Source organism: Scardinius erythrophthalmus, assembly GCF_964197995.2.
Source record: "Scardinius erythrophthalmus genome assembly, chromosome: 19".
In the NCBI taxonomy this organism is placed as follows: Eukaryota; Metazoa; Chordata; class Actinopteri; order Cypriniformes; family Leuciscidae; genus Scardinius; species Scardinius erythrophthalmus.
Window position 1 is genome coordinate 25,948,598 of NC_138239.1, and position 27,815 is coordinate 25,976,412.

General features: G+C 38.2%; 1 protein-coding gene across 5 annotated transcripts in view; it reads left to right on the forward strand.

The window, feature by feature from the left end:
• kiaa0586 (KIAA0586 ortholog) overlaps window positions 1-27,815 on the forward strand; it is a gene marked incomplete at its 5' end in the record, with an annotated part of 125,627 nt that overhangs the window by 18,930 nt on the left and 78,882 nt on the right. For all 5 annotated transcript variants that reach the window (XM_081393842.1, XM_081393840.1, XM_081393838.1 and 2 more), the window contains 2 exons: window positions 25,775-25,979; window positions 27,703-27,813. In XM_081393842.1, the coding sequence (XP_081249968.1) occupies window positions 25,775-25,979; window positions 27,703-27,813 (316 nt within the window). The remainder of the gene's footprint in view (window positions 1-25,774; window positions 25,980-27,702; window positions 27,814-27,815) is intronic.

Here is a 27,815-nt window from a genome sequence, read left to right on the forward strand (position 1 = left end):
GAGATCTTAATGATGTCAATACAAGCACAAATCCCATTACTGCCTTTGTGCTGCTGTTTTTCAGCATAATACATTTCTATCCATGTTTACAAGGCATTTATTGATCCGCTGATGTATTTGAACCTCTTTTACAGTCTGTTGTGTGCTGGATTTATTTGTGTTGCTGCAAACATCTCAAAATTAATATTAATCTCTAACTCTAATGTGGTAGCCTGTCTGTTTCGGGAACATTTGTTTTTGGTCGCATTGTAAAATCACTGCAGTCTATCCACCCTTTGCTAGCTAGTGAAGCCAGCGGCTTCTTCCCCTCCTCCAATTCCCTTCATCCCCATAACACACACTCTCTCTCTCTCTCTCTCCTTCAAGGGAGAAGTTTCCAGTGGATAAAAATACAGCCACTCCAAAGGTTACGCTGCAGTGCCATCGTGCACAGTTGCCCATGGTAACAGCCTTGTTCAAAACATCATTTATTCAGGAATGTGCGGAGAGGTTCAGCGTTAACCCTGCGTGTGCCGGCATTTGGCAGTCTGCTCCGCTGTGTTTTGCATGTCTTTTGTTTATCATTTTGTTTTATAATTACAATACCGTTTTCTTGCTGATATTGTTACATTGTTTTCTTGTCATTGGAATGAATAACAGTGGGCGTGAGATCTCAAAATCCAAACAACAACCGGTGGATAGAACCAGGTTCTTACCTTTTTCTTTTTCTTTTCTTTGTTGATAATCCATTTTACTCGGATGTACATCATAATAATGGAAGAAAAGATCTGTCGCGATGTTCATTTCATCACAACTTTACATATTGATTGCCATTCTTTTCCCATTTGTACAGTAGTCTGTTCATAGTTATTTTTTAATAGGTTTCGGGCAGGTTTCCTGATAGTCCCAACCCATTCCATTGGTTACGTTATGTTGCAAACAAACAACATAATGGGGAAATCAGGCTGCGACTGGCTTAAAGTTGTCTGTGCATATTAAACTGGTGGTATATGCAAAACTATTTTAACCATTCAACCTCATACTCCCCACCGCATCAATGCACCCCTGACTGCGATATGACATTTAACTCTCTGCGCTTGTGCTTGTTATTTAGCACCAATGGAGGAGGGAGGGGGGTTATGTGCAAAAAGGGTTATTCCCATTTTGTTTTCATTCACTGTGCCTCCGAGCACAACCATTTATAGACGGTGATGTCAGCACTATCTTCCATAGCCCAGGGCCTCTTTGGCACATAATGTATGCAATCTCAGACATTCCATTCCTGCCTCGCAAATAAGCTGCGGGCTACAGCGGGCGTGTGCTTCCCCCTCTTTCTGCAGATATTAAAGGCGCAGAGGGGGAATTGATTTTCTCCTGCTTTTCACTCCCACTCTCTCGTTGAGTTTATTTTTTGGCTGCTTTTTTCTTCTTCTTTTCTAGCGCAGAGAAACTAGACCGTAAATTCTTTTTCAACCGTTTGGGAACGGCATGTTATTGTTAATATGATTCAGTGCGTCTCTCAGTATCAGTTTTGATTTTGCAAATGGCTGAATTCACACTTTTGTGAATGTGTTATTAAATAAACATCTTTTTAAAGATCGTGATTCGTCTCTATTTTTATCAGCCCCTTATATAAGAACATACGCCTCACTGAACAGACACAGCTCCGGTCTACCCTTGACTAATGGCATGTGGGTTGTAAAAAGGGGGTCCGTTTTGGCAGTGTTTCAGATGTTTTTCATTAGCTTGTAAAGGACATCAATTTTCGGATGGAATTCCAATTTGCATTTCAGGGCCGGTCCCTCCTTGAGGGCCAGGGCCCTGTTACGGCTTCCTGTAGATTCCCGCCGGAGAAGTAGTGGGGTGGGGGGCTAGTTTGGGGGAAGGGGATTGTTTCTGACCACATGGAAATGGCCTATAGGGCACCATGGAGACTCCGTCTGTCTTGAAAAGCTCGCTGGCTGGATTGTTCAAGGATGGTTTCACTTGATTGATCTAAAGTGTTGAACTGAGAACCCACTGAATCCATGCCGAAGTGCAATTTTTGTATCTTTTGACTGCTTTCTGATTTAGGTTTTATGCTTTCAAACAACTATAGTGTGTGAAATGGCACATGTTTTGATATTCATCACATTTTTCCTACAAAACACTGAGTACTAAACATTCCTTCCTTTGTTTTTAGTTTGCAGACGGACTGGCTGGTTGGAAGGAAAGGGTTAATTTGTAACCATGGTCTGTGTGGCTCTTGGCCGGCTCACTGGAGAAATGTAGCCCCCTTTCATTCTCTGGGTTGTTTACACGAATGGCAGCCATTTTAGACTGGAGCTCTGCTAACACAGAGAGGTCTCGGGTTTCTTAGGCTTTCACAGTGCAGCGAGTTCAGTCAGCGGCTTGTTCTGTCATCCATCTTCCATCGGGGGCCCTTCCCCCCCTCACACATTCACACACACACACACACACACACTCTCTCTCTCATTCTACAATCTGGTCACCATCCACTGTACTCTGAGAGCTGTATACTGTTCACTTTTAAGTGCTCTGTTGTTTATTAAAGCAGTAAGCCACTTGAGGCCGTACATTATAGTGATTTTTCCACGGCTAAGCTGTGTTTTTATTAACGCATTGCGGAAGTGTGTTTTATCATGTTGTTGCATCAGCAATATGATAAAACACAACAATGTTCAGTATGTAGTTGAATTTATCATTATTATTAATAATAATATAAAAAAAAATCATCCTTTTTTGGATTGGGTTTAATGTATTAGTCAAATGTATTTATGGTAGACACAAATTTTTAATACGCTACTAATATATATATATATATATATATATATATATATATATATATATAAACATATAAACATATATATGTATGTATGTATATATGTTTTTTGTGTTTTTTTCTGCTTTTTCATTTAATTTCATACATATTTTTATTTAAAAATATATATATATAAAAAAACTTTATAACAAATATGTTGTTTTTTTACATTATAGTATATTACAGAGATAACACCGACTGCTGTTTTGTTTTTTGTTTTTGACTTTTTTCATTTTTACGTTTAATTGCTCTCTTTCTCAAGGCTTTTGTGTGTCCTTTTCTCTCGTTTGCCCTTTTTTCTCAGTCACTCAACCTTGTCTTGTCCTAGATTTGAAAGCACATGCTCTCACAGAGCTGTTAAGGGATCAGGATTCTGTGTCTGCATTAGTATCTGTCTGTCTGTTGCCTTGATCATGTACCAAGAAACACAGATGATCTCACTGGACAAAAACCATCAGTATTAATAGCAGCGAAACTCCCATGTAATGAAAACCTTCCCAACGACCTTGTGGTGAAACCAAAGGTTGTCATCTATCGCAGCTGCTAGACAAGACGATGGGTGTGGTTTGCCCACTGAAGGGTCTAATTGGAGGGCTCTTTTAAGGTGATGTCATTTATTTGTCTATGGGTCTTTAACTTAGCACTGTTGCTTTCCCATCACTCATGCATTATTCCAGACCTTCTGATTGGATCTAATCAGGTGTTCCTCTGTGTCTAAACAACCCCAGCCCATCTTCTCACCTGGAGTGGTATCATCTGCTTTCATTAGGAAATGAGATTGATCAGCCGATGCCTCCTGAGTGGTTTCTTACAATCATGTCAACAAATACATCCTCTATTTACGAGATAGATTTAGCCTTTTCTAGAATCAATAAGCCGTGTATGTACTGTATGAAAGCAGCTCATTTGTTTGATTTACCAAATGATTTTGTACACATGTTGATATTTGTTCTGCAGTAAATGCTAGTGTTGAATTGAGCTGACTTTGACCTTTTCTGTTTGGTTGATCATCCAATAGGCCAATAGTGTGATCAGTTCAATGGGCAAGTAATCAGAAATTACCCTACCATGTTAGATTATAGATTTTCTTTTAATTATGTGTGTTTGGATCTTTGCATAATTTTCAATGTCTTACATCTGAAGATTGTTCCATTTGGGTCCAAGACTGACCCAAAAAATATTTTTTTCCAAGAGTAAGTGATTTTGTTTTTGCATTACATTAATAAGAATTTCACGAAAATAATGCAAAACATTTTTTCAATGGTCACAAAACATTAATTTGTCTTAATTATATATATATATATATATATATATATATATATATATATATATATATTTCTTTATATATAATGTAAAATAATATAAAAAATTTACTTTTCTTGAAAGTTTTTGAGATCCCCCCCCCCCCCTAATAATAGTCCTTTTCCCTTCCACCAATGTGTCAGAATGCAAAACAAGCAGTTATGTTCTGAAATAACATTAATATTTAATATTCCTCGTCTCAACAACTGAAGTCTTGTACTGTGTGTCTGTACTCCCCCGTTCGTTTTTCCCTGTATTTTATTCCACTCCGTCTTCCCCTCTTTTGTTGACTGAACATTTTCGCAGCGTATCCAGCTGCCACCTGCCGTGCGCTGTGCTCCATGACCTCAGCTCCTGGCTGCTGATTGGTTAATATAGACTTTGACAGTACTGCAGCCCGACCGCCACCAATACCCCCTGCAAACAGAGGTGTTTCAGATGGGTACAGTCGCAATCACCTTCCTCCTGTCACCTGGGCTGAGTGTGAACCCCCCCCCCCCCCCCCCCAACATGTAGCCCATCTGTTGCGTGAATGAGACCCGTGATGGTGCTTCATTACAGAGTGTTAGAGGAATGTCAACAGCTGAACCAGACTTCCCTTCACACTTCCAGACTTGAAATAAGTAAAGGGAAAAAGTATGTGTAAATTGTTTTCGCAGATGGTTTATTTTGGGCTTGGCTGTGATGCTGTTCACGCCAATCTTGAAATGGTATAACTCAGGAATCCTATTGAAATTCGACTAAAGAATGAAAGAATGTCATTGACAAACTCTCCTTTGTTTGTGTGTGTGTGTGTGTGTGCGTGTGTGCCTGTGTGCGTGTGTGTGTGTTTTTCAGGCCCTGCTGCTCTCATGTCATGACTGAATTGAAAACACTGAGGCCATTGATAAAATTTCCATTAAAGTGGATGAATATTGAAATGAGTCACATAGCAGATAGATAGATAGATAGATAGATAGATAGATAGATAGATAGATAGATAGATAGATAGATAGATAGATAGATAGATAGATAGATAGATAGATAGATAGATAGATAGATAGATAGATAGATAGACAGATAGATAGACAGATAGATAGACAGATAGATAGACAGATAGATAGACAGATAGATAGACAGATAAATATGCACTCATCAAGGCTGCATTTATTTTATATAAAAAAATACAATAATATTGTGAAATGTACATTTACATTTTGGTCAGGAAACCATTTTTGAGGAATCCATTATATAGTTTTTCAGGATTCTTTGTAGAATAGAAAGTTGAAAAAGTACTGAGATGTTACATGTCTGCCAACTGATATATTCAGGCCATCACTATGTGGTTGCTAAGATGTTCTGAGTCATTGTTAGTTTTGTTGGTTTGCGGTCGTGTGAGTGAATTGTCAGATCTGCACATTAGCACAGGTTAAAATCTCACACTTTATTTAGTATTTACAACTCCTAACTTAATAAAACAGGCTGTGTGACTATGAGGAATGATTACCTCATAATGAACATCCTTATGCAAGTTCGAAGGACTTTATTTAAATTAAATGCACTGTCTCCAGTGATTATCCCTCCACGTACCAATGTTGGCGAGGGTCTTAATTTTACCATTGATTAATGTTTCGTGGATTTGTTGTTGTTTGTTGGTTTGTTAATTTCGGAATAACAGGTGTTGTATTTAAATGGATGAGGTAGGCTCCAAAATGTAATAGTTTCGCTCAAATCCTTAAGTATAAAATAATCCCCAAGTATAAAATAGTAACAGTGATGTTTGCCTTAGCTTTGCACCATTTTCATATTCTGCAGTGCCATTAGTGGAGTAATATTACCAAAGCGTGATTGGCGCCGTCTTTGACATTTCCCGCAAATGCCGTGTGTGGTGCACTGTAGTCTGGCATGGCATTAGATTGCGTGGCTCTTCATGTCTTCAGTGTGATTAGGAGATGGAGATTCTTTAAATAGAATGCCAATGAAGGAGTGCATGGTCTGATTGGCAGTGGCAATGTATAATTCAGTTTTCAACCCCCAGGATTCAGAGCGAGTCTGTGTTCTGATTACTAATCAGCAGACACGGTGACTCTCCCCACCTCCTCTACAGCAAGAGAAGGCACGGCCAGCTATCAGCTGCTGTGTCTGTCATGAACTGTTGCGTGCCAATCTGGAGAGCCCCGCTAAAAGAGGCAGGCGGGGGTGAGAGAAAACGCCTGTTACCATGGAGAAGCAGACCTGGGGTGATGGTGGTTGGTTGTAAAGTCTAGGTCTTTTTAGTCTCCAGATATCCTGTATTTTTTTTTTCTTTTCCTCTTCTCAGAGCCCTTCTGAATGCCCTGCGGTCCATGGGAACGTACAGTTTCCTGCAGTGTAGAAGAGATTTTGTGGCATTTTTGCATGTGGACAGCTGCAGTAGAAGTCAGTAGTTTAGTACTTAACCGTAAGTAATACACTTCGACGTCCAATTTGTCGTCCACCGTTTGTGCTGCAGACCTGAAATCATGTGGCATTTGGCAGAAGAGGTGCACTTGTGAAAAATATCCTGTTAGATTTATGGATAAAAACAGCAGCTGTGGTTTCCAGAAATTAAATGTGATGGAAATGTTTCAGGTATTATGGGGTGGCAAATCAGTAGCTGTATACAACTTATAACTGTATATTTGATTAATGAATGTAATGTTAGCTAACTAGAATTCAAAATCAGATTTTTCCCTTAAAATATACTGATAACCACAACAACAAAGAGGTTAAAAAGAAAGGTACATGATAAATCATAAACATAAAACATGGTCAATACTTGTGCATAGACAGTGCACAGTGTCATGATGTCATGCAGAGACTTTTTCGTCATTTTTACTTACAAAGACCATAAATTTGACAGTATGTTACTGTAAAATTACATATAACGTGATGATAAGCATTTACAATATTTCACTGTGCTTAAAATAAACAGAACAATATTGTGCATTGGTGTGGACGCTGATATAGCTATCATTATAGTTATCGTTCTTGGTGTGAATGGACCTTTAGACTTAAGATTAGAGTTAAAATAACATTTTTTTTTCCAAATTTCAAAAACTTTCATTAAGTAGCTGTTGTTTTTTCCACGCCAATGATTTTAGTAGCACCATAGGTGTGATGAAAAATAATGCCCTTGACTTTGTAAAGTGAACGTTTTATGTGTATATTTTACAGCCATTTGACTGTGAAGGTTAATTTATGGTCAGCGTCTATCTCTCGCTCTTGTTTTCTCACTGGTTTTGGCTGTCTCTCTGCTATCCATCATATATCTCGCTTCTCATCATGATTTTGTTTTTGTTCTGGAGCCAAACTTCTTTTGTTTCAACTGTCCGACCCGTTCACATTTCTGGTAATCAGAACCAGAGCCGCTCCAGGAGTCCGACGTCCCACTAGCCTGGGGTGAATTCTGGCGGTTTGGTTGTACTTATTCACATTCCATGGCACATTTTTTTGTTCAAGTATGAGATCTTGCTGAAATGTGGGCCTAAGAGTACAATCTTTCCAGCTTTCCTTTTTTCCTCTTTGTGTCCTCAGCATTTTACAGCTTCCCAGAAAACATTGTCCAGCTTTTCTCAAATTTAAAACCCATTACTGAATCTTAGCCAGTGGCTAAATCAACCTTGTGTTCCCATGTTGTCTGCACAATAATCAGATATATGTAATATCCACCGAGGGAGTTCAGAGTGAGGATGAGTCATAGCTAGTTTTAAATCATAGTGCTTCATTCACACCCTTGAACGCCTGCGTCGTCTTTTTTAAAGGTTGTGATTTGCTCATTCACACGCTTTTGCTGGATCCACTATAGTCAGGAGGACTCCTGCTGGTTAGTATGTGGTATTGCATGTTGCATCATGGATCTGTGTTTTTGTTCGGTGATAATTGCATTCTGCTTGTTTTGAGCTGTTGAATAGCTTATTGACTGTACTATCTCATCCCTTTTTTCTTCATCTAAATCAGCGTCAAAAGAAGTCACATCGCATCAATATTTCCTACATATCTCTGAAACACAGGCACCACCAATACGCCTCTTTATTGATTACTGGTTCACATGAACAAAACAGTTCCCTTCAAGTTCACCTCCTTAAATGGCACCAACATAAAATCAAAATTTATCATATTTACTTCCGTAACACACATTCCTTGTTTAATTGTGCAAGATTAGACGCTGATTGGTTTTTGTTTTATATTATTGCCTTCAAAACAACTTTAGTTTTTAGCCAACATCATCAATCAGTTTTTTGCCTTTCCCTCCATTGTGGTCCACTTTTCACAATCCCAATGGATTAATAAAAATCCCTTCTTTTTTCTTCTTTGAAAATCTTGTTTTGCTTGTAAATGCATCAAATTATGGAAGTACACTCTTTAAAATAAAGGTTCCAAATATGCTGTAAAAGAACCATATTTGGTTCCCATAAGAACCTTTCAGTGAACAGTTCTTAAAAGAAACTTACTGTGAAGAACATTTTAATAATCTGAAGAACCGTTACCACTTTAAGGCCAGTGCACAGTGCACAGACAAACGCCAACAAATAAGTTGGCTGTTGGATTTAGAATTTTTTGAAAAAGAACTGTCGTTCACACTGCCGACAAACACTGACTGAACATGTTCAGTCGGGTAAAAACAAACCCTGACCAACGCCAACAGGGGTAACACACTGATCCGACAAAACCCAACAAACATGTTTGTTGGCGTTTGTCTGTGCAGTGTGAACTGGCCTTTAAAGAACACACTGTTGTGTGTTGGAAAGATGGTAAATGTTCTTCATGGAACCATTGTTAAAGAATAAACCTTTATTTTTAAGAGTGTATTGTGCTTGACTTAAACTGCAAATACTCCGAAGGCCCACTTTTAAAACTCATTACCTGCGCTGACTACGGCAGACAGCGAGTCTAATGTATTGCAGCCTGTTTGCTAATGGCAGCCGCCAGTCCTGGCACAGATGTTGAGCTGTAGAGGAGCAGTGCCGCCCAAACTCCCTGTTCCTTCACGGTGATTAATGAAACCCCAGCTCACCGAGCTCCTCTCTCAGCCTCGACGGACCGCTTCGGTCTCTCAGGTCCCCGCTGTATTTCCTTCACGCTGTCAGATTTATACCAGGGTGTAGTGCATATTTATGAAGTGCACTCTCCATTTGCACTCGTGGCTTGTTTTTCTTACATTTACTGTCCATGGCTCTGGATATTAATCATACGTCACTCACTCCCTCTGCTGCAGCTGTCGCTGCTGTTATGGTCGTACACCAGTCTCATAATTGTGCGAAACGCTCCAGTTCTGCAGGAAGTAGGTCTAAGGAGCCAACTCGTACACCAGGGTACTTGTGGTGAATGTTAACATTTAATTTGTTCTGTTTAAAGGACTTCATATTTCCTGCTGTATGCTAATGTCTTAGTTTAATATTCATATATCAGCTGTCCATTTTATATTCCACCCCAGCTCAAGCCAATCGCCTTGAACACCAGTAGCTGGATCCCAAATTTGCATGCTAGCCAGACTAAGTAGAATGCAAAATGTTGATTAGTGCACCCCAAGTCAAGGTACTTTGAAAATAGTAATAACAGAGGTGCCTAGATAGTGTACTATTTTTTTCTGAAATGTACATCCTTGGCTTCTGTAGCACATTATTCCTTGAGCACTACATCAAATTTGTAAGAGCAGATTTTAAATGTTTGAATCTAAAATTTAACATACTAACATATGAGCTTGCATATTAATAAATAACACTGTCGCTGACAGTATGTGTGGTTAAATGCAACTGTGGTATCAAGAATTGTATGATGTTGTAGTTCATTCAAATACTGGTATATAGTCTTATTACATACCTAAAGTGATAGTTCACCCAAAAATTTTAACTCTTTCATCATTTACTCACCCTCATGTTTTTCCAAACCTGTATGACTTACTCTCTTCTGCAAAAATCAAAGAAGATTGTTATGGCTAAAAACAATATTGGACCCCGGTGACTTTCATTGTATGGGCAAAAAAATGTTTATTCTTTTGTCTTCTCAGAAGACAGTCAAATACAGGTTTGGAAAGACATGAGGGTGAGTAAATGAATTTTCATTTTTGGGTGAACTAGCCTATGCCTTTAAAGCTATTTGAATGGCCCGAACTATGTAAATGAGCTAGGCGAATCGGACATCATCTGATAGTTTGTCTTTGGTGTTGTTTTTAAAATATGATCCCAATGGCTTCATCAATGTCATCTCATACTAGTTTAGGACTTTAACTGTTCCACTTTACCTGTATTCACTCTACATACTTTTAGGTCATAGTAAAACTATGCAAATTGGAATACGGCCCATGGCTTTGCACGTTTAAACGGGCAAAGTTATTATCATTTTACATGGCTGTCTAGAATAATCCATTCTGATTGGCCCTCAGCAGTCACATGTTTTGTATACTACTGTTCAAAAGTTTGAGGTCAGAAAGATGTTTTATTTTTGAAAGAAATCAATATGTTAAGATATAGCAAGGATGCATTAAATAGTGTAAATTGACCACTATACTGGGTAACTGAAAGTTTTCCCAGGCAAACAATTGCCTGATAAACAATTATATTTATTCTCACAAAACTTTAACTTAAATAGATAGTTTTAAATCTGGCATAATTTATTCATGTCGTTCCAAACGTGTACGACCTTTTCTTATGTGTAACACAAAAGATATTTCATTTTTTTTTTTTTTTTTTTTTTTTTTTTTTACAATATAATACAATGAAAGTCAATGGGGTCCAGTGTTCTTTAGATCCTTCAAAAAAAAAAAATCTTTTGTGTTCCGTTGAAGAAAGCCATAGTTAATTTTAATGTCCATTCATTTGGTATGAATGCATGTAATAAACAGCACAATGTGCAGTTAGCCAGTCCTAATTGCAAAATAAGTCAGGATGGTACAAGACCAACTCACTGTACATAAACACATTACGTAGCTGTGTCCAGTTTAACAAAAGGAAAATGGACCACTTTAGGGTCAAAATGGTTTTTACTTAAGCTCCCCCTACCGTTTATGTCCCGTAGATATCAGTTACTCTGCATTAATTTGGTGTCGGAACTGACTATCACAGTAACAAAAAAAATTTAATGAGATTCCTCGTTGTCACTCCCTGTCTGCTGCAAGCATTCGCTCCAAATTTCATCTGACATGGTGAAGACTGCGTGTGATGTAACATCATATTTTCCTGAGTGCTGCGCTCTTTTTGACGTGGGGCGTCTGACTGCCGTGGGTGCCGTATTTAGTGCTGCTGGGAGACGTTTCGGTCTGTTGCCCTTTCCGTCAATGGGGCAGGCCGTGGGGGGGAGGAGCCCCTTAGCGTGTCATTCCAATGTGACGAACAGAGATGACACGGGCAGAAAATAACCTTCTATTTCAGCCCCAACCAAACCCCCTTTAACGTCTGATGGAACCAGCCAATCACAGCTGGCTCTGTTGCTAGGTAATGGCTCTGCCGCCCCCGTGCCCAAGTATGTTAATACAAGGCGAATCGCATCCCCCTTGCTGAGACGAGAGATCATACGGATGTGGGTGTGTTGGGGGTTTGTCTACTACAGTGAGGGAGAGCGGCTGAGATGATGAGAAAAAATACAAAGGCCAACAGGCAGAATTATAGGGGATAGACGAGAATGAATCATCGCAGTCAGATTCAGTTGGTTGGTTTCCTCAGCAGACGGCTTTATACAAAAACAACCTGTCTTCCATTTAGTGAACAGGTTCCCTCACATATATAAAAAAAAGATCAAACTCTGTTTCTTTGTGTTTTAGGGTATAAAGGGTTTTGGACCCTATACAAAATCTTTCTATTGAATTCACACTATTTCGACAGTGAAATTCCATTGTGACTCCGCCTTTACTCTCTCTCGTGTTGTTTCAGTAACTCTGTCTTTCTAGAACATGTTGTTCTTCCATTCTTTCCCTGAACAGTCTGTTAAATGTTTTCTATTTGAATATATTGGAAAGTACTATTTATTACTGTGATGCAAAGCTGAATCTTCAGCATCATTACTCCAGTCTTCAGTGTTACATGATCCTTCAGAAATCATTCTAATATGATGATTTGCTGCTCAAGAAACATTTTTTATTATTAGTATCATCAATGTTGAAAAAAGTTGTGCTGCTTAATATTTGTGTGGAATCCGTGATGCACTATTTGCATAATTCATTGATTAATATAAAGTTCAAAAGAACAGCATTTATTTGAAATAGAAATCTTCTGTAACGTTATAATAATCTTTACTGTCACTTAATTAATTTAATGCATCATTGCTGAAAGTATTAATTTCTTTCTTACTTTCTTTAAAAAAAAATAAATAAAAATCTTACTGACCTTGAACTTTTGAACAGTAGTGTATAGAGTGCTTAGTATGCAAATTTCATGCATGGATTTCCCAAAGGAATTGGATTAAAAATCCACCACTTGGCTGAAATTAATCATGCAATGTAGTTAGACCATGTGACAGTGTAGCATACTACTCTTTAAAACGTCTGCCATTGCTTACCGTTTCGCATACTACTACTAAAATTAGTAAAAAAAGTAGGATGAATTTGATTCTTTTTCATTTCAATTACAAATTTACTTGAATCCACCCTACATTTTGCACAGTATGTAACATTATCGCTATTTTGTTACTTTATGGGTGTTCGATGATTTTATTATGCTCTATATTAGCTTTGTTATTTGGCTTAAACCAACAATATCATGCAGTTCCTCAGGAGTTTTTTCTTAGTGTGGACTTGCATGTGTCCATTCCCAGTTCTCATACATCAGCCCTGCAGTCGCTGTGGTGTGTCAGCAGCAGGCCAGTATGCAGTGACGGACGGCTTGACAGAGTGACAGCCACCAGAACAAACACGCCACACACACACACAAACACACGCATATGTATGTGCTTGCATTAATATGCATGAACCCTGCGCACATGCCCCTGGTTGTTATTTGGGAAAAAAGACCTTTACGTTAATCAGAAAATGCATGAGCTTTGTATTAAGTGAGATAAATATTAATGAGGAAGCATGGTTTGGATGGGCGGATGTAGTTTAATAACAAGCGCATGTGTTCGCTGAGGAGAATGCTGGGGAGGCCGGCAGGACGCAGGCCAGTGAGCGGAATACTAATGCGGCTGCATATCTTTGTTCCGTTCCAGCCCTCACGTTTCTCTGGAGTCATTCACATGCAGTCGAGCGCACTGTGGACGTACAATCAGATTCTTGTCCCCTCCTAGAGCACATAAATATTGCTGTATTTGTTATCACATGCACAGGTGTTATTGCGGTACCTTTTGTGCTAGTGCAATCATTTGTCTTTTAGTGCGTTTCTAGTGTATGTTTTTAACTATAAGGTGCTCAAGGTATTTTTGGTAGTCGCTTAGTATTTTTTATTTTTTTTTGATGCCTTAATGTTAAGCTATTTTATTCAGTTCCCATCAATTTATACCGATCAGGCATAACATTATGACCACTGACAGGTGAAGTGAATAACATTGATTATCTCTTTATCACGGCACCTGTTAGTGGGTGGGAAATTTTAAGCCGGGAGCACACTGCGATTTATTTTAGTCCTTTACGATTGTTCCTTGTCAGACTGTACGGACATGATCGTCGCTGTAAGCCATTTCACACTGTCGGATCTCAGTTGTCATTAATGTCAGACTGTACGACAGTCAAGACACGTTAAAAATGGACATACACAAGAAAATTTGTCCAAAGTTTTACATCATCAATCAATGACACTTACGTTCACAGTGAGCTGCATTATACGCGGGATTAAAATGGTGGCTACAAAGAAATCTCTAACGTTCATTTTGGTCATGGCTTGTCTTGAAAAACGAAGACATTTGTCAGTCGTCGCTGGAGAAGTCACACTGCAGGACTGTGAGTCAAATCGTCGGATATAAAAGGTAAAATTTGATCGAAGGGGCATGAATTGGCTGTCGGTGAGCATGTCAAACTAACGATCAAAGACTTCAGATTTTAGCCTAGGATCAGAGGAATCTTTTAGGACTTGCAAAATTTGGTTTAGATGGCCAAATTCATGGCCACAATCGTACAGTGTGGACCCGGCTTTAGGCAGCAAGTGAACATTTTGTCCTCAAAGTTGATGTGTTAGAAGCAGGAAAAAATGGGCAAGCGTGAGAATTTGAGCGAGTTTGACAAGGGCCAAATTGTGATTGCTAGACGCATCTCCAAAACTGCAGCTCTTGTGGGGTGTTTCCAGTCTGCAGTTGTCAGTATCTATCAAAAGTGATCCAAGGAAGGAACAGTGGTAAACCGGCGACAGGGTCATGGGCGGCCAAGGCTCATTGATGCACATGGGGAGCGAAGGCTGGCCCGTGTGGTCCGATCCAACAGAAGTTAATGCTGGTTCTGATTGAAAGGTGTCAGAATAGACCGGTGCGTCGCGCAGGTGTCGCTCATTATCAGTCACGCCACCGGCTTCGTGCCGTTCTCCCACGGCCCTCAGCTTAGTCCTGCTCGCCACACAGACGTTGTTGCATAAACGCGTTGGATATTCATATTTTGTAAGTAAGTGGTAAATAGTTTTTTGCTCAAACAAAACACTCATGTCACTTCTGAAAATTGAGGTTAAACTACTGGAGTCACATGGATTACTTTAATGATGTCTTTACTACCTTTCTAGGGCTTGAAAGTGGTAGTTGTGTAGGCTGTCAATAGAGGGACAGAAAGCTCTCAGATTTCATCAAAAAGATATTCTTCTGTATTCCGAAGATGAACAAAAGTCTTAATGTGTTCGGAACGACATGAGGGTGAGTGATTGATGACAGAATTTTCATTTTTGGGTAAACTAACCCTTTAACAGCCTTGTGAAAGGACACTTCATAAAGGGTTTTAGTTCTTTCACTGGAAAATAAATGTCCATTTTATTATTGTGCATATGCTTGGTTGTCAATGCAACATTTTTTAGCACATTTTACTGTGCAAATATGACTTGTTGTGTGTTCACGAATGATGTTTGCGTTCAGTAGACTGCGTGTGTGTTCTCCCCTTCTCTCCCTGCCGTAGCCGGACCTTTTCCAGGGGGAGTTTCACCACATTAGTGGACTCCAGTCTAAATGTCACCCACTACTGAAAGACAACCCCTCCCTGCACCAGCAAGGAGCCCCTGCAATGACCTTGATCCCGTAGAAATGTCATGGTATCCACCCTGCCTTGACATTACACTGGAGAGAAGGGACTATATTTGCACATGAAGACTCTTGCCATTAAATATCCCACACAACCATTTGTTGAACCTTCTGTTTGCTTGGCTTTGAATGGCCCTCGTGTTACTTTTACTCTCTGTCATTTGTCTTTGTATTACACACTGGTGCTTGCGTAGTTAGTCTACCTAATATAGCAGCATCTGTAATAGAGCCTCGTAAATGTCTGATTTAAAACGTTAGTCAAGTTTATCATTTAGCGTTATTTGTTTAGTACAAGCAAGTGTCTCTTTACATATTATCATTACAAATACAGAGTCATTTCACACATCCAACTCGCCTTTAAAAATCTGCACACAGTTGATTTCATTAGAGCCATCATAGGAATCAATTATGTTTTAAAATATATAAAAATAGAAATTAGGTTATTTAAATTGTAATAATATTTCAAAATAATGCTTGCATTTTTGGTTAAGCCGTGGTGAACATAAAAGACTTACCGACCCCAAACTTTTCTACAGTACTGTACTTTTTAGTACTTTATTTTATGGAAAATGTGTTGTAATTTCTTTTTCTTTAGAACATATGTGCACTGCTGCCTAGGATTTCGGCTTTAGACGTTGTATAACAGCCTAAGTTAAAATGTCTGTTCTGGAAGAACATGAAAAACGTAAGTTATGTGCCCACAGTGTGACGGAAACCTTAAGGGATTGTAAGAGGAGAGTTTCATCATTCTGGTGTCGCATTCAGCACTGTCCTCATCTCTGGTTCTCTCCTTCAGGCCCAACTGTGTTCTGTCCTGTAAAATTGCTTTTAAATTACATTTCTAGGTTTCTTCTAAGATTTCCTTTACTATCTGTGGAGGAGAGGAAATAAATATCCATTCGGAATATCCCATTTCATCTACTTTTGCGCAATGGAAGTTGACAGTGAGCTGGACTCAATGTACCGGTCAGGTCTTTAACCCTCAGTGTTTCCCATTATAGCAGAATATACAGTCAAACCAAAATTTATTCAAACACCTTCAACATTTCTCACATTATTACAGTTTATTCGCTATAGAAAATGGTAATAAAATATGACAAGAAGAACTCAGACTTATCAAATATGATTATTGATATTTCACTGGTTTTGGCCATCCTTCTGTTAGACTGTCTCACAAATGAATTAGGTTGAATATCTGTCAGCTGTTAAATTTAAGTACACAATTAGATAATACCAATTTAGGTCAACCAATTACCAAGCAATGCTTAATTTTGTTCAGTCTATGTTGTAAGAAGGTCACATTAGCAATTAAAGTAAAAAAAACACTTAAGCAAAACATGGTCAGGTCAAAGTGTCTGAATAATTTTTGGTCCCAAATTTGTATACATTTTACTATATTAAGATTTTTGGGGTATAATATGTCAAAGTTTATTTTATTTTGCTATCCTCACTTACATAAATGAACTATAGTGTCCTGCACCCACTAGTAAAAAAAATATAATATACTGTATATTTTGGTTTGACTGTATATTAGGGCTGTCAGTTAAACCTATTAATTTAGTGAATAGACATTTTAATTAAAAGCATCAAACCAAGCTTACCAACATCCATAATGTAATATCTTTGCACTGTCTTCAATTGGATGTTTTTCTCAATAAATATTGACATATGCAATTCATTAATCAGAATATTATTATAATTAATTTAATCAAAATCAAAATTTTAATTGAGTGTCAGCCCTAATAATTATTAGCATAGTGAGATTTTAAAATAACATCTGTAATAATTTGATAGTATTCTCATCCAGCGCCTCTATTACAGAGCACATTTACTCTTCATTCTCGATCTGAAAACATAATCATCTGAAAATCGGATATGAGGAAGAGTGTTAAAGGAAGCAGGGCACCCTGTGCAAATCATGATGAATGTGTGTGAAGGAGCCGCGCTCACCCATGCTGTGCCGCCAGAGCTTCACTTCGCAGCCTCTGGCATCAGGTGGCCGGATTTAAATAGCAAGGGCCGAGGCCACATCTGTTGCGGCTGGTCTGGCGGAGAGAGCCGCCGATGCTCTGGTCTGTGTGTGTGAGATGACATTTAGATGAGTGGGGATTTACCCAGCAGCTGCGCAGACGCTGGTCGGCATGATGGATGATGGGTCCGGTTGCCTAATGTACAGCACAGAAAAACAGTCGTGTGCTGTTGCTCGAATGTTTGTTTGGATTTTTGTTAGAAGCAATGGTTCTCTTCTAAACCAGAATTATCTGTAGTTTGTTTGTTTGTATATGTGTGTGTGTTTCTGTAACAGCTTTACGTTTATTAGAGACAAATACATAAGCTTAGTTCTGCTGCATACCAATTGTATCTACACTGTTCATAAAAAAATACTAGCGATTAATATTTCAAGCTTTTATGCTACTTTTTTGTCACATGACCTCATTGTGACATTTATTCACCGTGTGGGTCTGGAAATTAATATGCACCTTTTTTCTTTTCTTTTTTTGGCTAAAAAATATCTTTAATCTGTCAATAATGAATCAAGAAGGAAATGTTTAAAATTGTAGATTGATATCAATTGATATTGCTTGTAGTTCATTCATCACTTTGGATATGTGTGCTCTAGTAGCGTTCTGAACATTTGAAATCCATACAAATATTGTATGCAGTACACAGTCTATATACTGCAAAATAGTATGAGTACTATTGTAGTATTATGCATTCCGAACCAATATATGGATATGGATACTCTTAGATATTGTCTTCCTCTTCTAGACTATATTGTTTTGAATGCATACTACTAGTACTATTTTTGCGTTATGTATAGTCATGTGAATATGGATAGTCTTGAATATACTCTTCTAAAATATGTGGGTTTGGATGCTTCTCATATTATTTTTGCAGTATGCAGTTTGTGAACACACTTATGTGGATATAGTATTCCTCTTCTAAACTGTGGGTTTGGATGCATACTGCCATACTAATACAATTTTTTCAGTGGGTATAGTGTTATGTGCATACAGTGATATTGGATATCTTCCTCTTCTAAACTATATATGTTTGGGTGCATACTTTAACTTTTTTTTGTGCAAAATGTGTAGTCTTATGTGCATGTGTATAGTCTTGTATATTATCTTCCTCTTTTAGGATATAGGAGTTTGAAATGCATACTAATCTTTACTTTTTGTATGTATAGCTGTGCATATGGATATATATGGGTTTTGATGCATACTACTCATACTATTTTTGCAGTATGCAGTTTTAATACTTTTATGTGGATATGTATAGTCTTGGAGTCTTCCTCTTCTAGACTGTGTGGGTTTAGATGCATACTACCATGCGAATTAATTTTTTTTCAGTAAGGGTTATGTGAATATGTATAGTCTTCCTCTTCTAGACTGTGTGGGTTTAGATGCATACTACCATGCTAATTCAAATTTTTGAGTAAGGGTTATGTGAATATGTATAGTCTTGGATATAGTCTTCCTCTTCTAGACTGTAGGTGGTTGGATGCATACTACCATACTAAGACTTCTTTTAACCGTATGTATAGTCTTATGTACATATGTATAGTCTTATATATTTCTGGTCATGGTGTGATGCGTGTGATGCTGGCCAATAGTGAGCCTGCGTTCTGAGATGTACAACCCAAAAGCACTGCGCTGTTACACTACGTGAACTCACTCAGAGGCCCACACAGAAGAAAATGAATAGTTGAATAAAAAGTATTCTCGTCGCTTGATAAACTTATGGTTGAGCCACTGTAGTCACTTGGACTATTTTAACGATGTCTTTACTAACTTTCTGGGCCGGCAAGTTTCAATTACGTAGAAGCCTATGAAAGAGTGAGCCAGCTCTCAGATTTAATCAAAAATATCTTAATTTGGGTTCCGAAGATGAACAAAAGTCTTACGGGGATGGAACAGCATGAGAGTGAGTAATTACTGACAGAATTTTCATTTTAGGGTGAACTAACCCTTTAAGCATAAGTATAGTCTTGGTGTGGAAAGTTGTGTTTAATTGGCTATTTTGTTAAATAACGATTATGTCTGTCATTGAAACAGTGCGCGGTCACCTTTACAAATATAGTCAGCAGTCAGAAACCCTGCTGGTTTTTTGTTACCCAGGTCTCCCTCGCTCTGCATGAGGTGCACCTCGGCACAGTGAATAACCCAAATGCCCCTGACATTTCACTCTTCCTCACACAAATGATATCTCTTCACCAGACCACACGTTTGAAGCTCACACTGTTTCCTCCCTCCACATTACTGCATCCCACTGTTGCCTTTTCCTGAGTAATTGAGGTGAGATCAGTGGGAAACCTCGCCCTTCCTCCACCCTCTGCTTTCCCATCTCCTTTCACCTATTCAGAAAGAGGTTTTTCCCTTTTCGTTCCTGCTCCAGATCTGCTGTGACAGACAAATGAAGCCAGATACAGAGTGCTCCGATTGGACAGATGGGGAAAACACATCTTCCTTTTCGTTCTTTGTTCTTTTGGGTAATGAAGTCCACAGAAAGAGTGAATCTCCAAGCTTGAGGTTTGGTGTTTCATCAAGTTAAACCTTGGGTGATGTTTATCCAGATGATAAACCGAAAATGTGGCACACGTTGATAAAATGCACTTTTCCTCTTGCAGCTGACAGAAAGTCGATATTCAAGTTGAGAAATATTCGAAATGTGTAACTATTACGCCCGACGATATGACAGGTGTCACCTATTGATTATGTTTTCATAATGGCACACAAACAACCCTCAAATGACTATGACAGGAGAAAAAGAAATCCATATTCCATCTGGCAGTGCATCAAAAGGACATCCGTGCACATTTTTAGAATGAATCCTCGACATAAACACGTGCACTCATTAAACGCCACAGTTTGTAGCTCAGAAATATCCGCGCTGTTCGTTGAAGGAGACATTAGCATCGCGTGACCTCTAGCAGGGCGTTCTCCTTCCCTGCCTTTCCGTATCTACACCCTAATCAATTTGAGCGAGATCAAAAAGCCCGACATCTTCCTCTTCAAATGGATTAGCTCCTTTTGTGGCATCTTAAGGCTGATTGAGGGAAGTGTGCTGTGTGGAATACATCAGGACAACTGCCGCCCCATGCAGCACTGCTCTCGCCTTCATGTTTATTTATTGCAAAGCTCCTAAAAGGCACAAAAAAAGCACCTGTTTCCTTCCCTGGCTTCCTGTCAGTAAATGAAACCTGGGGACAGAAAGGCTGCTCTGATGAGACGGATGTCTAATGCATCTGCCTGTTGTGCGTCTGTTGCCAAGCAGTGGATCAAACACAACACTGTCTCGAGTTAACACAGGCTTTCCAACATCAGACGGTTAACCTTGAGAGATTTCGGATGTTTCGTCTGGATCATATCCATCATTTAAGGACAATTTACTAGACTTGTGATGTTTGGAAGCGTCCACTGTCAGTAATTCAGGATGAATGCAGGTTGAAATCAAGTTTTGTTTTTATTGCATTGTACATTTCACAGACTGCTAGAGACTGACCTGGCTTGGTTGTTTCACATCTGGTTTGTCTGGCTCTGCTACACTTTTCCTCACTTATTTTTCTCTGTGTTTTTGATTTTAGTGCTTTTTATTTTTACATTTATTTTTCTTAAACTTCAATTTTATGTTTATTTCTATTTTCTTATTTTAAAATTAATTATTGCATTTGATTTGTAATAATTAATAATGAATCATTTATTTTTACTTGTTTATTAGGGCTGTCAATAATTACAATTTTAAATCGCACCTTTATCGTTTAATTAAGCACACGCCATTTATCTTGTTTAACGTGTTCATTTTGTCATCATTTGCTATATCCAGCAAAGTAAACCATCAGATTGAAGGGTGATTCTCACAAAACTGTATTTTCTGCAAGATTTTTTCAAGGTAAATTTAGATGCCTTCCCAAAAAAGGACACATAATAACCAAATGATATAATGAGTCCATATAATTCATAATGTATGCACACCAAAGTACACAATACATGAAAAAAAATGTGTTTACAGCAAAACAACTTTTCAGAATTCAAAGTGTTTAGTATGTTTACAGTGCAACAGCAAAGAGCTCGTTTACATTTTGGACAAGTGAAGTTGCAATACCGAACAGGACCACATCGAGATGCCAAAAAACCCTGAACCAAATGCCTTGACTTGACTGCATTTACTACAGTACACGGATCCATTCAGAATTACTAAACACAGCAACATACGCATGCCAGATAAAAACATTATCCTGAATGTGTGTGGAAACGACGTGAATGTCGGCTCCTGTACTTCACCGCAATCGCCTTTACCCTTACCCTATCATCAGGGCATACAGCGGTGGGATGTTTTGACATTCAGTCTGTATTTCACACAGCGCGATGCTGAAGGCAAAATCACAGAATATGACAAAGCTCGTGTTTAGATTTTATTATTATTTTTCCGTAAGTGTCGCCCATCTATAACTCGCAACCACAATGCTAGGTGTTGTGGATATTTTCCAGTGCATTGCTGTGTGGTTGCTAGGGTATTATCGGCAGTTGCTAGGTTTTTGCTTACTAGCACAAGTGTCTATGATATTCTAGTCATTAGATATGGCTCTGGTCCCTCATTCAATACATTTTAACACTGCTATGTTAAAAATGCTCTGTGTCTTCTCAGAATTCGGTGTAAAGTCGTAATGCACCTTTAATATATAAAAGCCAGAGCTCCAACCCTCCTCAATCACTATTTTCAAAGAATACAGTTCTAATCGCTGTGTAAATGTATTTATGCCACTTCTGAGCAACATTAAATCTATATAGATTGTGTAAAGGCATCGGAAAGACAGCTAAATGCCACTTCACAAGCGCCACCTTTGCTGTTCTGTTTTATCAGGTAAAAATCTTTTAACAAGTGAAAATCTGAAGTCGTATCGCTCTCCTGAACAAGCCGCGCGGTTTTAGGGATCATATCATTTAAGTCTTGCACTTAAGACTACAGGTTTGTTCAAATCTATGTATGAGCAACAGTAACATTAATTCTTGCCTTAGTAATCCAGTCAAATTCTATTGGATCATTTCAAATACTGATTGGACAGATGGGGAAAACACATCTTCTTTTTCGTTCTTTGTTCTTTTGGATAAAGAAGTCCACAGAAAGAGTGAATCTCCAAGCTTGAGGTTTGGTGTTTCATCAAGTTAAACCTTGGGTGATGTCTATCTAGACGATAAACCGAAAATGTGGCGCACGTTGATAAAACGCTCTTCCTCTTGCAGCTGACAGAAAGTCGATGTTCAAGTTGAGAAATATTCGAAATGTGTAACTATTACGCCCGACGATATGACTGGTGTCACCTATTGATTATGTTTTCATAATGGCACACATAATGTACCTCCCTACATTATTTCCTGCTATTTATTTTCTGTCGTTAAAAGCACCACAAATGCTTCTTATTCTCTTTAAATCTATGAATAAAGGAAATTATTCCATTAATAAAAGTCGATAGCATCTCAGGGTCCTGTATATATTGCACATGGCAAGATTAAACTTGCTTTCCTGCACAGTTTTCTCCAACACGCTCTCAGTGCCTGCGATGCATAATTGCCTGAGATTCTTCTGCCTTCTGTTCTTTGTGCACAGGCAGAATGAATGGCTCTCTGTGTGTGAAGTGGAGTAAATAGACACGTTACTGTGTGCGTCGGAGTGTTGATGAAAGCAAGTGTGTAGATGCTTATTAACCGTTTCGTACCGCAAGCCTCAGAAATATGGTATGAAAAGGCTGGCGTTGGACGGCACTCTTTGCACACCATGTGTCCGGCCCTTGAGACTGGACACTGTCTGTTTTTCAGCTCTGACCTTTGTTTTGAAGGCAGCTCTGGGAAGCAGTTTCTGTCCCTCCCTCGCTATCTCTTTGTCTCTCTGTATCTCATTTCATTTTCTTGCTTGTTCCAGTTTCCTGCTCGTCCCTTTTCATTTTTATCACGCTTTGTATTTCTATGTCGTCTCCTCTTTGTTTGAATTTTCTTCTCCTCTTTGTTGTGCCACCAGCTTCTCTCTCTAAATAAAGTAATCAAGCTCAGCACTTTATTTTCCTCGGTGTGCATTCTCACATGACAGGTTTCCATTCTCTCCGGGACTTTAAAAGAGAACACGGATCCTTAAAAAAACGAAAAAGAGAAAAAAGCCTGTCCAAGGAGATAAGAGCCAACCTGTGGGAAAAAGCAATCAGAGAAACACGAAACCCATATTAACCCACATGACGACATTTATCTCTCAGACCAACACTGATCCTGCCTTTTCAGATGGGAAGAATTTCATGGCCTGAATCTTAACAATTTTGAAGGACATGTCTAGGTGACGTCACCCATAAATTAAAATAATGAATTTATATTCTTAGGGCACATGGTGTGCAATGAGTGCCATATATGTATGTGTGTGTGTATATATATATATATATATATATATATATATATATAATATATATATATATATATACAGTACCAGTCAAAAGTTTGGAAACATTACTATTTTTAATTTTTTTTAAAGAAGTCTCTTATGCTCATCAAGCCTGCAGTTAAAAAAAAAAAAAACAGTAATATTATGAAATATTATTACAATTTAAAATAATGGTTCTCTTTTTTAATATATTTTAAAATGTAATTTATTTTTGTGATTCAAAGCTGAATTTTCATCAGCAAGTACTCCAGTCTTTGGTGTCTTATGATCCTTCAGAAATCATTCTAATATGATGATTTGATACTCAGTTATTATCAATGATGGAAACAGTTGTGCTGTTTAATATATTTTTTTGGAATACTTTTTTCAGGATTCATTGATGAGTAAAACGTTAACAGCATTTATTCATAAAAACAGCATTTATTCAAAATAAAAACATTTCTAACAATATAAATCGTTACCATCACCTTTTATCAATTTAACGCATCCTTGTTGAATTAAAGTACTAATTTCTTTAAAAAAAAATAGTTATTGTTCCCAAACTTTTGAACGGTAGTGTATATTGTTACAAAAGATTTCTATTCTAAATAAATACAGTTCTTTTTAACTTTTTATTCATCAAATAATCCTGAAAAAAGTATCTCAGGTTATAAAAAAATATTAAGCAGCACAACTGTTTTCAACATTGATCATAAATCAGCATATTAGAATGATTTCTGAAGGATCATAAGACACCAAAGACTGGAGTACTTGCTGATGAAAATTCAGCTTTGCATCACAAAAATAAATTACATTTTAAAGTATATTAAAAAAGAGAACCATTATTTTAAATTGTAATAATATTTCATAATATTTTTTTTTGTTTGTTTTTTACTGCAGGCTTGATGAGCATAAGAGACTTCTTTCAAAAACATTAAAAATAGTAACGTTTCCAAACTTTTGACTGGTACTGTATATATATATATATATATATATATATATATATATATATATATATATATATATATATATATATATATATATATATAATTTAAATACTGTATTAATAAAAAAAATTATTCAATGTTGTTGTATAGAGAATTTGGGAGAACATGCACTTAATTATCTAAAAATAATGTCACAATGCAAAAATTCTGGACATAAATATAAGCGTTGTTTTACATAAAATACATACATTCGGAGGTGAAATGTGACTGGCATGCTTTGGTGAAATTCACCCCACAAGATTTGCAAACCTTCACCAGACTTTAACATCCTGTTTAAATGCATACCTCTTTTGCTTCCAGTATGTCAAGGAAAGTAGGTGTGATCTGCCTGAAAAGTGTCTTGTATTATTTCAAATTGGTTAGCATGATCTTGGCAAACTGAACCCGTCTCCAGGTGATTAATAGCCTCAACATTAGACAAGCACTGTAGTGTTGGAGAAATGGCCTTCGCTGTAACGTTAGATTGACTGGCAACCTAAGACTGTGAACACAGTCCAGACTAAAAGCCCTTGGCTGGAACCCGATGAACCCCTTCAGCTGAGGGCCCTCAGGCCCCTTCATTACAGCGCGCAGATGTGCCAGTATAAATACATATTTCAGCTTCAATCTGAGGTGATTCGGGTTTTACGCCTTATACTGCTCGTGTGAAATGTGGTGTAAACGCTGAGCTGTTCAGACAGACTGCGGGAAGTGCGAGCATAGGGCGGATTAGCGGACGTCCTCCAGCAGTGTTTCAGGGTGCGCGCTCATCCTCTAATGAATAAGGTGAACATCACTGGTGGATGACCTCAGTGTCCTTCAGCTGAACTCCTTATGGTTATTCACAGTGCAGTACATTGAATAATACTAATAGTTTGAAAAATTTGGAATTTTGAGATATCCATGAGATCGCCATCGCCTGGTGTCCAAGTGTTCGCTTCGTACCTTGTGTCAGTTCTCAAATTGAAATTGAAATTTAATTTAATTGTATTATCAGCTTTAACATCGGACAAGCAAATTGAAATTTTGATTTAAAGCATTGCTAGTTTGATCAAGGATAGCATACTAAAAAGGGCACATAATTTGGCTTCTTGCATGATTGCACCTGATGTAAGAAATTTGACACCTCGGTGCATTTTATTTTTCTCAGGACGAGCCAGACGCCACCTAAAGCATCTGCTGCTCTTACTAGAAGTGCACAACCAGAAGAACCAGCTTTCATGAATCCACAGAACGAACAGGAGAACCAAGGAGAACATACGCATGTGGCGTCGTCCAGCTCGGCCGTGCAAAGAGCCAATCAGATGCTGCAGGATCTGGGGCAGATTAAAAATGAGATGAGGAGTCTACTGCAGGTGAGAGCTTCAGAAATCTATGCTAACTTTCACACTCTGATAATCCTGCTTTTGGTTTAGTTACTAGAATGGATCTCTGCAGTGGCATTATCAGTCTTGGCCAAACCAATTAAAACTTGAAATTGCTGTCTTCTACTAATTTGTCGGTATTCTCAAACAGCTCAATGGCAAAAAATTGGCTTTGTCATGACTCATGTGGATTTTGTAGCATGCAGACAAAATAGCCTCATCTTTCCGTCTGTCTGTCTGTCTGTCTGTCTGTCTGTCTGTCTGTCTGTCTGTCTGTCTGTCTGTCTATCTGTCTGTCTATCTATCTACAGTCAGACCAAAATTTATTCAGACACCTTCAACATTTCTCACATTATTACAGTTTATTCGCTATTGTTGAGAAAATGGTAATAAAATATGACAAGAAGAACTCAGACTTATCAAATATGATTATTGATATTTCACTGGTTTTGCCCCTCCTTCTGTTAGACTGTCTCACAAATGAATTAGGTTGAATATCTGTCAGCTGTTAAATTTAAGTACACAATTAGATAATACCAATTTAGCTCAACCAATTACCAAGCAATGCTTAATTTTGTTCAGTCTGTGTTGTAAGAAGGTCGCATTAGCATTAGCAGTATTTTACTGGTAGTTCACTCTATGAAGAATTTGTGTGTATAATATGTCACAGTTTACTTTATTTAGCTATCCTCACTTACATAAATGAACGATAGTGTCCTGCACCCACTAGTGAAAAAAATACAAAAAAATATATCTGGTGTCTGAATGATTTTTGGTTGGTTTTTCCATCCATCCATCCATCCAACCAACCAACCATCCCTTCACATTAATAAATAAAAAATAAAAATAAAATTTTTTGTCTCTAAGTTCCACTGATATATTTATAAATATAGACTATCTACTGCTATAAATGGTATAGCAAAATCTCTACCAGTGGACAAATTTCTACTGTCTACTGGACAATAAATACACAAGCATACGCCCTGTCCAAATCTTGCCATTGATCAGCAGGTTTCTGGTCATTTAAAGAGGCCCAATGACAGTCCAAGTGTTGAGCTCCGGATCGAGTTAATCTAATTGTAGAGGGACCACTGATGAAATCAAGCCGAGACACGGATCCGAGACATTCGTGGCTCACTGACCAGACACCAATTTTTTCAATTGTTTCTTCCCTTTGCCACCCACACTAATAAATTACAGCGCCTCTTCGTTCTTACCAAATGTGCCACTGCCTGTTTCCATCCATTACTGTCACCCTCGCTCTCCCAATAAGCCATTGAGTTTCCAGGCACGTCTTTTGCGGCTGAAAAATTCCATCAGCCCAGAATAATGTAACATACAGCAAATGACACATTAGCATATAATTGAGGATGCAGGATTTGAATGCTCTTTGGCCGCTGTCAGAGAGGCGCTGTCTCTCTCTCTCTTTCTCTCTCTCTCAAAATGAGGCAGCCAAGTCACAAGTCTCACCGTCTGGCCTGTTTTAATGGAATGCCACTCACATTGCACTCTGTTATGTGCCTGCCAGCAATATCCTATAATTTTTGTGAAAAAAAGAAAAAGAAAAAAAAAGTGTTATATAGGTATCACAATTTGCCTCAGGTCCTAAACCGTAGCATTTAATTGTTCAGTGTCTGCTGCTTATATGTGTAGTCCAAACTTAATTTTTGTAGTTTGCTACTAAGTCTCTCCATCTCGATCCATGTCCTTCCAGACTGCTGATGCGTTTCCTGTGCAGAATGCCAAGTCGACCCAGATCAGCAGGAGCAGCCATCTCGCCCCCTCCGCCACGGCCCCGCCTCCTTCCACAACCCCCGTCTCCATGGT